The sequence below is a fragment of the Diceros bicornis genome, chromosome 15 (genome assembly GCF_020826845.1).
Source record: "Diceros bicornis minor isolate mBicDic1 chromosome 15, mDicBic1.mat.cur, whole genome shotgun sequence".
Classification (NCBI taxonomy): domain Eukaryota; kingdom Metazoa; phylum Chordata; class Mammalia; order Perissodactyla; family Rhinocerotidae; genus Diceros; species Diceros bicornis.
Window position 1 is genome coordinate 63,639,058 of NC_080754.1, and position 14,441 is coordinate 63,653,498.

The following is a 14,441-nucleotide window of genomic DNA, read 5'->3' on the forward strand; positions in this document are numbered from 1 at the left end:
AGGGGAGAATGACGATTAGAATACTATAAGTCAAGGGGGAAGATCTATAGAGGAGAAAACTATAGATAAAGAAAAAGGAATCCCAATGATGGCTCCTAAGGCTGTCTGGCAGGGGATATATAACAAAGATTTGCAGAGCAGAAAACTTACTAATCAGAGAGAGCAAGATCCTTTCTGCTTTGCAGCTCTAAGTTTGGTGGACTCGTGTAAGTGATTGTGGAGTTTTACAGACACATTAGTCCTTAACATCGAAACTCTGAAATATGTAGCCCCAACTTTTTATAGCTCAAATTATTATGTATTTTATGGTAATTTTCATAGTTCCAGATCAAATAAACCAAATCATTTGTTTATTTGAAATGCCTACAGTGAATTCAGAAAGTCTATTTTGTGTTTCAAAAGATTTCTTTGTTATTGAGAGTGCATTTCCAAAAAAATACATGAGCTAAGTTCTTGGCAGCTGCAAAGAGACAATTCAATTTTTTTTCATAAATCAGTTACTTGCAAGTCTAACTATCATAGTTTTAAAATGTGTGCTGTGTGTGTTTGTAATTCCTATAAAATCCGTTCCAAATATGTAGCCAAGGTGGTGAAAAAAGCATAATTGCTTTCCTTGACTTTTAGCAAATTTAATTTCATGAATAAAGTGAAATTAGCAATTTAATCCCGTAGCCAAAGAAAATGAGAAATGAATGCTACTGACTAGTAGTATCAATGACAAATCTTTAGAAGGGAGCACAGGTAGAGTGATGAAATTCCACTGTCGTGGTTGGGATTCAGACACATCTGGGCATCTGGCAGACCATGGGGGTGGCTGGTCAGATGGCCGGGGGTGGTGATGCTAAGAACTCTTCCCCGGGAATGTCTGATACAGTGAATAAAGCTTTAGTCCTGGGTGGGCCATAAGCATTTTGAGAACTGGAGGACTAATTTGTTGCTAACCTGACTCTCAGGTGGTTAGTGGAGCCCAGGGAAGATAGAGAGTTTTAGATAAAACAGAACGATCAATTTTACTGCAAACTCAGTAACACAGTTTGGCACTGGGAGCCAAGCAACCCTGTTCTGGAGCCTCTCACCAAAGTGAGACACCAAGGAGAAAGACAGCTATTCTCCCCACTCTTGCCACAGGCTGCCACATGGGATTAGTGGACTAAGGACTGGTGGCTCCTGAAGCTTCAAGTGGAGCAGCACAAAGGGACAGAGGCTGCCATCCCTGGCAGGGCAGTATGGAATGGAGTCCATTCCTGGGACCTCCGTGGTAGCAGCCACAGAATTTGCTGGTCTCAGGGTGGTGGAGGGATACCACCACAGCATGCCATGCCAGGAAGCACGGAGAGAATGGTAACATGGGCTTGTGGACTGGTCTGGATACCTCAGGAAGAGAGCACATGTAGGGCACCCTTGGGGACTCTAAGCTCTTGATCTGAGAGCACAGGGCATTCATGCTCAACTTGAGCATGTCAGGGTGTGTCAGTAAAATGTATGCCAAGATACTCATGAATCTCATGCACTTTTTTATTAATGAGGACTAGGGACACTTGGGAGCATGTCGAATAATACCATGTATTGTTCTCTAATCCCAAATCCAAAAAACATGGCTTCTGATAGATCTAAAACCAGAGGAAAAAACACAAGACAGAGAATATTTTGAGCAGACTAACTTGATCTTTCATTCAAATGGGGAACAATTAACAGAGGTGTCCCGATTTGATTTTTAATGGTAGTGTTTAACACAATTATAAATCAGTCCCAAATCATGTTCATATTTAAGAAGTCTTGACACATTCTCTGTTGTATTTTATCTAACATTTTTCACTTTTGAAAACCAAAGGAAGAAGTGGTTTACCATCTGCCACTGAGAGCAGTGGGCCATGGTCCCCTCAGCACAGAAGGGTAGGCTCTCCACAGTCAGCAGTGGGACAAGGTAATCAGAAGCATGGAAAACGCCAAACTGAGAGATGTAGAAGTGGGAGGAAGCTTACAATCTAATGAGTCCAAATATTTCTTCTGCCCAGTGAAGAGAGACTCAGCCAGCCCAGGTAACCTGACCCATGTTCACAAGTCGACTAATGGTAAAGCCAAGAGTCTAACATGCCTCTCAGTACTCTAGGTCTCATTTTCCACAACACATAACTGCTTCATGAAAACACTTTAAAACAATCCTAAAACATGGCCCCGAGCTCAGCCTTTGTGTCGTACCTTGGAGTATGCTCTTTACTATAACCTCTGTGTGATCAGCCAGGAGATCCGCCTTGGTGATCGTGGCCAGGGCCAGGTAGTTGGACATATTCCTGCACAGTTCCTTGTTGCCTCTGTGGAGGAATTTCACTGCAATGGGGATGGCTAATGCCATCACAGGGGGCCGGTTGTAATTCTGAGGAAATATAAGAAAACAACAAAAATAAGTGGTTTATTATTCATTCGGTTATCCAGAAAATATTTATTGAGCTAAGCTCCCACCGTGCAGCTGTAAAAACACAGGCCCACCCTGTTTTCATTGTATTTGGCAACTCTGGGAACTCTTGGTCTTGTTAGGGAGACTTACAGGCAAACAGGCAATTAATGGCACAGGCTGATGAGGTCCATGATGGCAAAGTGCAGGGTGCTAAGGGAGCAAAGAAAAAGCACTTAATCCAGTCTTGGAGGGTGTCCAGAAAGACTTTCTGGAGGAGGTGATGTCTTAGCTGAGACCTAGTGGATGAACAGGAGATGGCTGGGTGATGGCAAGGAAAGGAGTGGACAGAAGGAAAAGCACCTGTGGAGGCACAGAGGTGAGAGAGAGCTTGTGCATCTGGGAAATTGCAAGTAGTTCAGTAATTGGAGTGTGGTACACATGGGGAAAGGTGGGGGGGGAGGGGAGAGAAGGAACTGGAGAGGTAAACAGGTATGATTATGAAAGGTCTGGCATGCCATGCTAAGGAGTTTGGAATTGATCTTTAGGGTGATCAGGAGTCATTGATGAGAGGAATAACTTATCAGATTTATACTTGAGAAAACAAACCAAGAAATGTTGAACAAGTTACTTCCTGACTGTTTCTTAAGAACTAAATTTTCAGCTAATGAGAAACAGAAGAAAAAAATGAATGAACTTAAGACTAAAAACTAAAGGAATTCTGGATCCTAAAATAATTCTCTTTATGACTTACTTTGTGACTGAACATCAATATCTTACATATAAAATAATGCAACTGGCATTTAATTATCTAATTAGGGAACAATATATGGAAAATACAAATTGTTTTCTTAAAAATGAGTGGTACGTCTTTACTACCATCAACCATTCTGATCATCAACCCCACTCCTTAGAGTAACTATAAAGCAAATGTTGCACAGTGCACAATGTGTTTAGGGAACTGACTTCACCTTATTTTATTAGAAATAAAAAGTGGTTGTTTTTCTCTAACTGTTCACTTGCCAAGTGCTTATATCTTTCCACCCATGGATTATCCCTTCTAATACCTCCCATAATTCTGGGTTTATGGTAGGTGTTCAATAAACATCTGTCAAATTGAATACCTAATGAAGAAAATGTAAATCTATTGTTAGAATTGTCATTGGGAACATAATGTGGTGGGAAGAGGGGAGGAGGCTAGTGGGCTCCACTTGCTTCCACCCGTCTCACTTGCATCACCCATTGCCAGCGATGGCCGGGTATGGGCCCGATGCTCCAGCGTCATCCATTTTCAGGGCTAGTTCCTTGGGTAGGTGAGTTGTTACACACTCCTTAGCAGATTCCAACTTCCAGGGCCATGATCCCAGGTACTTCTTTTTTTTTTTTTTTTGTGAGGGAGATCAGCCCTGAGCTAACATCCGTGCTAATCCTCCTCTTTTTGCTGAGGAAGACCGGCTCTGAGCTAACATCTATTGCCAATCCTCCTCCTTTTTTTTTTCTCCCCATAGCCCCAGTAGATAGTTGTATGTCATAGTTGCACATCCTTCTAGTTGCTGTATGTGGGACGCGGCCTCAGCATGGCCAGAGAAGCGGTGCGTTGGTGCACACCCGGGATCCGAACCCAGGCTGCCAGTAGCAGAGCGGGCACACTTAACCACTAAGCCACCAGGCCAGCCCCCAGGTACTTCTAAAGAAGGCATTTCCACCCTTGGCTTCAAGAGCAGTCAAACAACTCAGACATTGACCCATCAGAGAATCACATTTTTCTGGTCCAAATGACAGGTTCAGGGATCGGCAGGTTAGCCAACTATAATTAAGGGGCCATTAAAGGGCTCTGTGAAAGAGATTCTTTCTCTCTTCTGCTGGATTCAGTGTTTAGCGTGGAAGATCAAGAGTAGCTGCCGCCACCTTGTGATCTCAGTAGGAGAGACTCTTATGAGATTCAATGCCACATGGATCTATCTGAGAGACAAGTTAAGAGAGACCAGGTCCTGATGACATCATTTGAGTTCCATGCATTAGGCTGTGCCTGAGGCCAACTGTATCCCTAAATTTTTCTAAGTGAGCCAATTAAGTCTCTTGTACTTAAGCTTGTTTTTCTTCCCACTCCCTAGAAACAAAAATAGACCATATAAATCCTTAATCCATTCATATAGTTCCACCCATTTTCCAGACTCAAGGGTTAATCCTGAGCAGAGAAAATAAGTACAGTCATGCGCCGCAGAACAATATTTCGGTCAATGACAGATCGCATATACAACAGTGGTCCCATAAGATTAGTACCATAGATCCTACGTGTGTAGTAGTCCATACCATCTAGGTTTGTGTAAGTACACTCTATGATGTTTACACAGTGACGAAGTGGCCTAATGACTTATTTCGCAGAACATATCCCCATTGTTAAGTGACACCTGACTGTGTTCAACAACCTAACCTGATATCCCACTATTAAGTCAGCCATGTTGAAAGCTCTGACCTTTTTCCCTGGGGACTAATAATGTGCTTACACAGCAGTTACACTCACTAGGTCTCTGTTCTATCCTTAGAATTCTTAACACCATCTATCAGGACCATGGCCTGCAGCCATACTTCTCTGATACCAGGCGTTGCTTTTATCTAGAGTGTCTCCCCTCTTGGTGAATTTAATTGGGGTGATTGGACGGGGCCATTACTGGTATGATGAACTATGAAGCTCCCCTGGGAGGCTGGCTGCTCCCCTCCCTTCAGCTCTAGAAGTCTGGGGGTGTTCTTGTTCAGCCATACAGAATTGTTTGGATCCACTGAGGCTAGCTCACACCAAGGGAATTCCAAAAGGCTGGTGCATAATCAAGCATGCCAGTTTACTCATCCACAGTGAAGGTCTTCCCCAGGTCACACCTAAGGCATCCCTTTCACGATATTAGGATATTAGGAGCCAGTCCCTGGCATGGCTTGTCAAAGCTCTGGTTTTGAGAGTGGAACACAGTCACACAATTCTTCTCAGAGATTTCCAACAAAGAACTTCATGCCCAAGTTTACTTTATCTACTCTGAGTCTTTAGTTAAGAACAACTTGCAGCTAGAGAAGTACATGTCTTCCATTAGAGAAGTAGGTCTCCAAGTACATTTACTAACTGCAGAGAAACCACAGGTGGTGGCATTGGGAAGTAAACTCAAGTCTTCCCTACCAATTGTGAACACAGACAGGCACAGTGAAAGATCAGACACAGTGAAAGACCAGTGAAAATCAGTATTCCCAGCAACTGGTGTTTTTAAACCTTGAATGTGAGCTAATACTTGCCAGCAACAATGAAAGAAAACGGGCTGTCTTAACCAATTTGGTCATATTCTTCTTACAACAATTATAGAAGTTCTAGAAAAAATGTAGTAGGTGACTATTAAAGTCTTTGAAGTGTAGTTCCTAGTGAAATGTATAAAATTAAAAAAATGTATAATGTCATTATTTTAAAAAAAACTATAACACACTTAACTTTTCTCTTTTCCTCCCACATACATTATCTGGAAATCTCTCAAATGACAGGAGAAGTGAAACATTAAGCAAAGAGCAAATGGTTCATATAAGCATCAAGGAATTTCCACCAAAGCCTCCCAGTCTCTACATATTGTCTAGACATTTCTAGTGTATCAAGAAGCCATGGGCACTGCTGACAGCAGCAGGATGAGTGAGGGGCTAGGAGGCCAAGGCGAGGTTGGACAGACGTGGGTCCTACAGACCTGACAGGCACCACACAACCTCCTTCCCACAGCTGAGCTTCCCTCTCAGTGAAGCAAAAGGAGTTGCTAATGCTATAGATCTCAGGCCCATGAAATTATTTTATCTCTAGGATCATTTGGATCACAGGAATGCTAATGGTATACATGCAGAGAAAGCCCCATGGTTACTCGTACAAATAGACCACTTTAGCAGCAGCTGCTAATGCCAGAGCTTATGATAGATCTTGCCCCTCAGCGCAGATGCGAGCATGTTGGTATGTGTGTCATCTTACACACAGTTCAGTGCTCAGTACTCAGGGCACAAATTCAGTGAAGTACTGGGTAGAAACAAACACTTGCTCATGGGGATGGTTATATCTAGCAGTGGAAGCAAAACAAGAGGGCTTTGTTCTACGGATGCCAAGAATTATATTTCTTAACTAGATTAGCATCAATTTGAGCTTTTGGTGGAGATTTTCCTTTTGAAAATACACTTTGGGAAAGTTTCCCAGTGTTTTAAAATTGAAAACAATACAGCTAAGTAGAAGAGATATATATCTGAGGTGAGAGCAACTAAAAGCTCTTTGTCTCTTAGGCCTTGAATTCAACTAAGAGCCATAAAAGAGTAATCTCAAGAAATATTAAACGTCATTTATTAAAATAGTTATTTTATGGTTTTTGATCCCACATTATCAATGAGATAATCAAACTAATTTGTAATTTACACATAAAATGCTTGGTTCTTAGCAGCATGGCTCTCTATAAATCTAAATGACACCCACAGCTAAGTTTTCCCAGTGTATTTTCTGACAGGCAACAAGGAAGTGGGTCTCAGGAGCCTGGGGGGTGTCCCAGTCTCCTCTCATTTCTTGCCACCCTCGTGTGTGGCATTAACTGAGGACTAAGTACTGGGGCCCACTCTGCGGAGAAGCGTAGCTGGTGCTGAAGCCAAAGGGCAGTCACATCTTCTGAGCTATTCATTTGTTCATTCATTCATTCATTTGCTACATGTTATTTTGAGCACCTCTTTTGTGCCATTCACTGTTCTAGGTACTGGGACTACATCAGTGAATAAAACAGAGCTTCTATTTTGGGGAGAGGGAGACAGGCAAGGAACAATGGCTAAAATAAATAAATAAATACCATGTTAGAAAGTGTTGAGTGCTAGCTGAGAGTTTCTGCAGATGATGATAACGATGATAATACCAACCAGAGTTAACACTCATGCAGCATTTCCTGTGTCCTAAATATTTCATGTCTATTATTTAATGTCTTTCATCTAATCCTCACAACAAAGTCATGAGGCAGCTACTCATATCATCTGCATTTTACAGATGACAAAATTAAGGCCAGAAAGATTAATTTCCCCAAGATCACACTGCCAGTAAATGGTAGAGCTGGAATTGCCTATTGAATAACCTTCTAGATCAACATATCTAGTCCTGCCTCTAGTTGCAAAAGAAAAGCTCTCAAAACTGTCCAAGGCACTTTGCATGCAATGCCAGCCAGGGACAGACTTTCAGCCTTCATTCAGCATTAACTGGGGAAGAGGAAAAAAGAAAACTAAAGTGTGGAATCAAGGGGAAAGAACAGGGGGTCCTTCTGTAAAGGAGGAAAAATAGATACTTTCTGATTTTCCAACAGTGGAGTCAGGGATTATTTCTATTCCTCCTCCTCCCCCCAAACAACTCCCTTGGGCTCTCGCCCTCTTCATCAGCAGAATGAGCAGAGATGGAGGAAGAGAGAAAATACAGATCTCACCTGGCAACGGCTCTGCTGAGCGGTCTGGTTGGGGAAGAGCCTATAACTGGTAGAGTGAGGACAAACTCAGGCACTGGCTCTCAGCATCGTGATGGCTGGCCCGTCAAGTCTCTGGAATTTCATTCTAGGACATCAACTACGTCAATAATTACAGCATCCCTGAGGTGTGTTTTTATTGTCTTCAACCCTCTCCAGGTTTGGATTAATCCTAGAATGTAATGTGTCTTGTGGGGGGTATCTTCCCTTTCAGGATTTTTCCAGAGGCAAAGAAATAGGCATTGGCCAACTCCATTTAGACACCTGGTCAGAGGAAGCCGTGGTTTGAAATAGGTACTTCCGGATAGTGGCTAGACCACAAATGGGGATTGCTTTTATAATAAAAGGTGTTCTTCATGAGCAGCAAGTATTGTTATGCCCGTTTTACAGATGGCAGAACAGAGATTTAGAGGGATAAAATAACTTGCCAATCTCTCATTTATGTAAGACCAAGAGTATCTGACTCTAAGGCCCTCAAGGTCTAAAGCTCTTTGTTATTCTCCCTCTCAGCATCTCCTGAGGGAGTCAGGATTTTACACTGGGAGTGATCTGAGAGACCATCTGGTTCACCCTTTGTTTCATAGACGACAGGTGGGGAGACTCGTCTAAGGACACAGGGTGGGTTGGTAGAAGCGTAACACCCAAGGTGAAAGAAGCCAGAACTCACAAGTGCTTGCCACGTGTGTGTACTGATTTGGGCTTGAGGAAGGCGTAGAAGGTGAATTCTACAATTTTAAAAGTTATTTTAAGGTAAATGCGGCAAGTTCATAAATTTAGAGACCAAGAAAAGAAAGAATTCAATATAATTACTAGTTAAAAGTGAAAGAGGAATGGTCACCTGAAGTAGGTTTAAGTGTAGGTTGAAAAAAGAAATTTTGGGGAAAAAAAGACAGGATTTTTTTGTGTGTGTATGTGTGTGAACATATTTAGCTTGAAATGACAGTTAAGTAGCCAGAAAAAAAATTCCAGTACAATGGGTGAGGATGTGGGAAGAAGAACTGTGGGCGCTTGCCTGATTAGATAGTGTATGCTGGGGCTGCTTCTCTCAGGAGATGGGTTGTGGAGAGAGGGAATCACTCTTCTCTGCGTGTGTGTGCAAGCTAAAAATGCTAAGTGGTTGACTTTCAAGTTGGTCTACTATTTTATTTTACCAAAAAAACAGAGCAGAATATGAGTTGTCTGGATGTCTACATGGTTCCCACAAGAACCTAAATTATAAGCAGGACAAAATTGTCTTTTCAATGTGTATTGCAGGCCAAGAAGTTCCCCTTAAAATCTGATGACTGCTAAACGCCAACGCTGTGACCACAGCCTTGCTTTTGTTTCGTGGGGCTGACTTTCTGGGACCACATCCCCAGGGGTTGCTGGACAAACTGCTGAACTTTTCTGACAGGCAAGTGTGTCTTTAAGGCTCCCTGCCTTCCATTATAATAGCTTCTGCCTCCTCAGAGAGTGCACAATGGACACCCTGTGCCCACACGGGTTCTACAGACTGGAGTCACCCACTTCTGTGACTCACTTGTCCCTTGCAACCAAGAGGTCTATCCCTTAGCCCTTTTCTCTGTCCCTTCCCAAAATATCAGAGCTTATTCTCAGGGCCCTGATCTCAACAATCTAACAAATTCATTTACACTGAGTCATTGATCAACAGAAGTCCAGCGTTTTTATTTGCTCCCTCCACCCCTTTTTAAGTGGAAGACATAATGCCTTACCCAGAATGAAATATCCCTTTATGTTAGAATTTTGGGCATTTTGGAAGAGTAGCCTGCTTGTAATTCTCTGACCTTGCTCTTATGTCACAAATCTGGACTTTTGCACAAGCTTCTTTTGTCTGCTCGGAATGTCTTCCCCTCCACCTTTCCCACCTGCTGAATTTCCTGCTCATTGCTCAAAGCCCTTTCCAAATGGGATCTCCATCTGGAAAGTCTCCCTAACTCTCTAGAACTGAGCTAACACAGGAGCCACTACCCACGTGAAGTTCCTGAGCACCTGAAATGTCACCACTCCAAAGTAAGATGTGCCAAAACACACACCAGATTTATGAGACAGCATACAAAAAAGTAAAATATCTCATTAATTTTTGTATTGATTACATGTTGAAATAATAATATTTTGGATATATTGGGTTAAGGAAAATATATTATCAAATCAATTTCACTTGTTTCTTTTCCCTTCTTTTTAATGTGGTTACTAGAAAATTTAAAATTATGTATGTGCTCGTGTTTGTAGCTTCATTCTGTTTCTGTTGGATAGCACAGCTATAGAGTCTAGACCAATGGTTTTGAAATGAGAGTCAGAGTTGAAGAGTCTGGCTGACTGGGGAGTTTCTGTCTGAATGTGGAGTGGCACTTGGGAATGAAATAATCTATGTTTCTGATGTACGTCTTTAACATATTCAAATTCCCATTTCCTCCCCTCCCATCCCTGACCCTGGGGACAAAGGAAAAACAGTGTGATAGTGTGTGCAGAGTCTTTTGTGCAGTTGACCAGTCCCTGGACTGGTTAGACAAAATGGAATATGCTTCAGTTAAGCATAGACAACTGTGAGAAAAAAAAAAAAAAAGAGAAAGGAAACTAATATAAGCTGCCACCACAGTGCTCAACACTTGAACGTAACTAGAATTTCCTGAACTGTGCTCAGTGAAACCATAGTTCTGAGGGATGTTCATAAATGTTTTGGGGGTGGGGAGGGGCAAGGAAGTTCCATGGTCCATTCACATTGAAAATGTTGTACCAAACAAAGTTAACCAGCTTTCTTCATTGCAGGACTTTTCAGAGCCTTTAATATGCTATGAAACATTATGACAGCTCAAAAGGGAAAAATTGAATTCAGTGTTTCCCAACTTATTTGATCACAGAATTCTTTTTTTGAGAAACACCTGTCAACATCACCAATATTTACTGGTTGGTAAAATTTGTGATAGACAATGTCATTTCATCTGCATTTTACAGGGAGGAGACTGTGGTTTAGGAAGTTAAGCGACTCGCCCAACATTCCAATCTTACATAATTGGTTTATGGCTGAGCCAAAATTCCAAATTTATGTTTATCTCAGAGGAATAAATTTAAACGTGGTCAAAACAGGTAAATATTATCATGCAAAATTCATAATACACATAGCAATACACTTAAAAATGACTTAGTCACTTCTCTCCACGCTCAGTGAGTCCAGGCTCGCTGCCCCGCAGCTCAGACTCCACCCGGTCTTTGGTCTCCTTGGATGGAAGAGGTCTCCTTTTCCGGAGTTCCCAGTATTGCTCTTCTGGATCTTGGTGTACGTTACTTTATTGTTAGCTTCTTATATGTACCTGTCTTCTTTCTCCAAATAGATTAGAGCTTGCTGTGGTATTCCTTCGAATTCCCCACAGTGTGTCTTGCATACTGTAGGGGCTCCATAGGACCTCGTGTGGCTTAGCTATTGATGGTGTGTGGTATCCTTTCACGTATCTAAACGCTACAGAAACATTGGCTTTTGGTTCAGAGACACCGCATGTTCACCTAAGCTGCCAAATCAGTATCAAATAGCGTAATGTTGAACACTGACATACCTGTAAAATGCAACTCATGATATCAGAAGCGATTTTTGCATGGGGAGTGTCTTCGTCTTTCCCGGAGGATCTCAGGTTGTGTTCCAAGCAGGAGTCCCAGAGCCCCACAAGGGCCTTGGCGTGCTTTTCAATCGACTCTGTCTCTCTGATGGCTGTTGTGATTCGCGTGATACAGATTTCAACCACTGCCTGGTCGTTGTTATTGGTTTGGTAATCCTATTTGAAAGAAAACCTTCATGTTAAATAATACTCCGGAAAGTTATCCTCCAAAGGACCAACAAAATACAAACTCAGTCCTTGAGCAAATAGGTGTGCCATGCTGTGTGTTAAGGGGTGGGGTTGTGAAGCCCAAACACAATAAGGGCCTTCTTCCCTGGAGATGGGAATCCTGTGGACGAGGCGGATATACAAACGTGGCTGAAAGGGAGCAGGTTCGTGCTATCACAGATACACTGACGGGAGCAGGGAGAGTCCAAAGGCGCTTAATTATTCACTTGCAAGTGGATTTAATCTTCAAGCTATTTCAGTGTCTACATCCTTTACACGTCAGGGTTTACTTTTTACTCCGACATTTCAGTAACTTTTGTGAAATGTTTCAAATGACCCTCCAATCTCCCCTCGTAAGCTTTCTCTCTTTCTGTACACAATGGGACACATTACTTCGTCTCTCCCGTTTCAATTCAGAGAACTACCAAATCCATTTCAGCTCTCCCCAACTAAATTTCCCTTCATTTCTCTATTTTAATTCTCCCTGGAATACCTAATCATCTTTATTGAGAGAGAATATGACTCTCCAAAATATTTAAATGTGAAAAATAGGCCCATCACTTTAACTGGGAAAACTGGTCTGACGGTGAACTCCACGTGGTAGACTGACGACTGAAAATGTAACAGCGCAGGGAAGCCTCTAGAGCCTTACACCACCATGTGCCCTTAAAGACTCGAAGTGAAGCGGGGGCCCGCCTGGTGGTGCAAGCGGTTAAGTGCGCGCGCTCCGCTGCTGCGGCCGCACCGATGCACCACTTGTCAGGCCACGCTGTGGCGGCGTCCCATATAAGGTGGAGGAGGATGAGGCACGGATATTAGCCCAGGGCCAGTCTTCCTCAGCAAAAAGAGGAGGATTGGCAGATGTTAGCACAGGGCTGATCTTCCTCACACACACACACACACACACACAGACTGGAAGTGACGGGGCTCTTCTGTCCTTCAGCAAAGCTCCTGTTCTACTGTTATAACGAACACTGCAGTAAACACCCTATGTGTGAAGCCCTCTCCATGCTTAGATTACTTACAGCCTAGATTCTCCAGAAGTGGACATTTCTGAGACAAAGGACAGGAATATTTTTAAGACTCATGATACATGTTGTCAAACTATTGTCCAGAAAGGTCTTACTGATTTAGACTCTCATTGGCTTGGTGAAAGCACACTTTCCTCACTGCACCTTTGCAAGAACAGAGTATTTTTAATTTTTTGCTAATTTGATCAGTGAAAAACAGTATCTCATTGCTGTTTTACTTGGAATTGCATCAGAATGAGATTGAATATTTTTATGTGTTTATTGGCCATTTGTATTTCCTCCTTTGGGAATTGCACATGGTACCTAAGTCTATTTTTCCTGAGATGACTTCATTTTTTTGGTCTTCTTTTGGTGCAATATCTTTTTCTATTGAGGACATTAAGTCAACATTTGGCATATTGGTTGCGAATATGTGTCCATGTTTCATTACTTTTAGTTTTTCTGCTGCTATTTATTGACATGCTAAGTTTTTAGATAGCCAAATCTGTCAATCTTTTGAGATTTCATTGTTTTTTTTTTCAAATTGGAAATGTAAGTCGTTTAAATTATTCATTTTTTAAAAAAAGATAATACCTGGACATCGTACGAAAATACAAAAGATAGACAGAAAAGGTTGCAGTGAAAAGCTAGCTCCCTCTCTCCCTGGCACCCTCGCCCAGGGAAACCACGTGCAGGACTTCTCCTGTGTCTGACAGAGGCGTTCCAGGCATATGCAAACATCCATCTACACACACTCCTTTCTTTCTTTGTGATTCCTTTAATAGCTTTTTCTTAACTTCAAGTTTTCCTTATTCAAAGGTTTAGTAAAAGTTCACCTGCATTTTTTCTAGATTAAAAAAAGCCTGACAAAACATTTAACATTCAGTACTTTAGAAATTAATCTTTTAACCATTCACTTAGCTCTTAAATCTATCCGGTGTTTACGGAAGTAAGTAAAGATGTACATTTTTTACTAAACAGCTAATCCAGTTTTCATCCCCAATGTTTATGGAATAACTCAGTTTCTAATAGCTGTTTTATACACATCAGGTTCCATTTCAGGGCTGTCTTTTCTGTTTGCTTGTTCCATTTCTCAATTCTTTTATAATACTAATTTTGCTCCAGCCATTTAGCTCAACTCTTCTTAATTATGGTAATTTTTCAGACCATTCTCTTGGGTTTTCTAGAAAGATCTCTGCATTGTATCTATACCTTTTATGTATCTCATGGCTTATTATGTTGGCTAGAATTTCCTAAGCCATTTCACATAAAAATGATAAAAGCAAGAATGTTGGTTTTGTTCCTGGTTTTAGTTCCTGATCTTTGATATAAAATTTTGCAGTCAAAAGCAAAAAAATACTATAAAGTTTTAAATCGTATAGGATGCATCATTTTCTTCTTAGTTTGAAAGTTTATATATTTGTTTTAATTTTTAAAAAATGCCCTCTTGGCGTCTATGGAGATAACCAACCATTGTTTTCTTAGCTGGCTTATGGATGTGAAATGTTGTTACCACAAAGGATGAAATTTCCAGATAGTATCCATCCTCGCATTCCTAGAATGAACACCACTTGGTTTGGTGGACGGTTTTAGTATATTTTCTTTACCTTGTTCCTTTGTTGATGGGTGTATTCTTTATTTCAATGCAGCAGATTTTTTACTTGTGCCAGAATAAAATCCTGCTATGCAGCAAATAGATTCTTGTGGAGCCAAATCATAGAGAAAAACCAGAATA

The 14,441-nt window shown here is 41.5% G+C and overlaps 1 protein-coding gene across 1 annotated transcript in view; it reads right to left on the reverse strand.

Annotated features, from left to right (window-relative positions):
- VEPH1 (ventricular zone expressed PH domain containing 1) overlaps positions 1–14,441 on the reverse strand; it is a 202,995-nt gene that overhangs the window by 163,555 nt on the left and 24,999 nt on the right. The window contains exons 3-4 of the mRNA XM_058556450.1: positions 11,430–11,645; positions 2,200–2,374 (exon numbers count right to left, since the gene is read on the reverse strand). Coding sequence (XP_058412433.1) covers positions 2,200–2,374; positions 11,430–11,645 — 391 coding nt within the window. The remainder of the gene's footprint in view (positions 1–2,199; positions 2,375–11,429; positions 11,646–14,441) is intronic.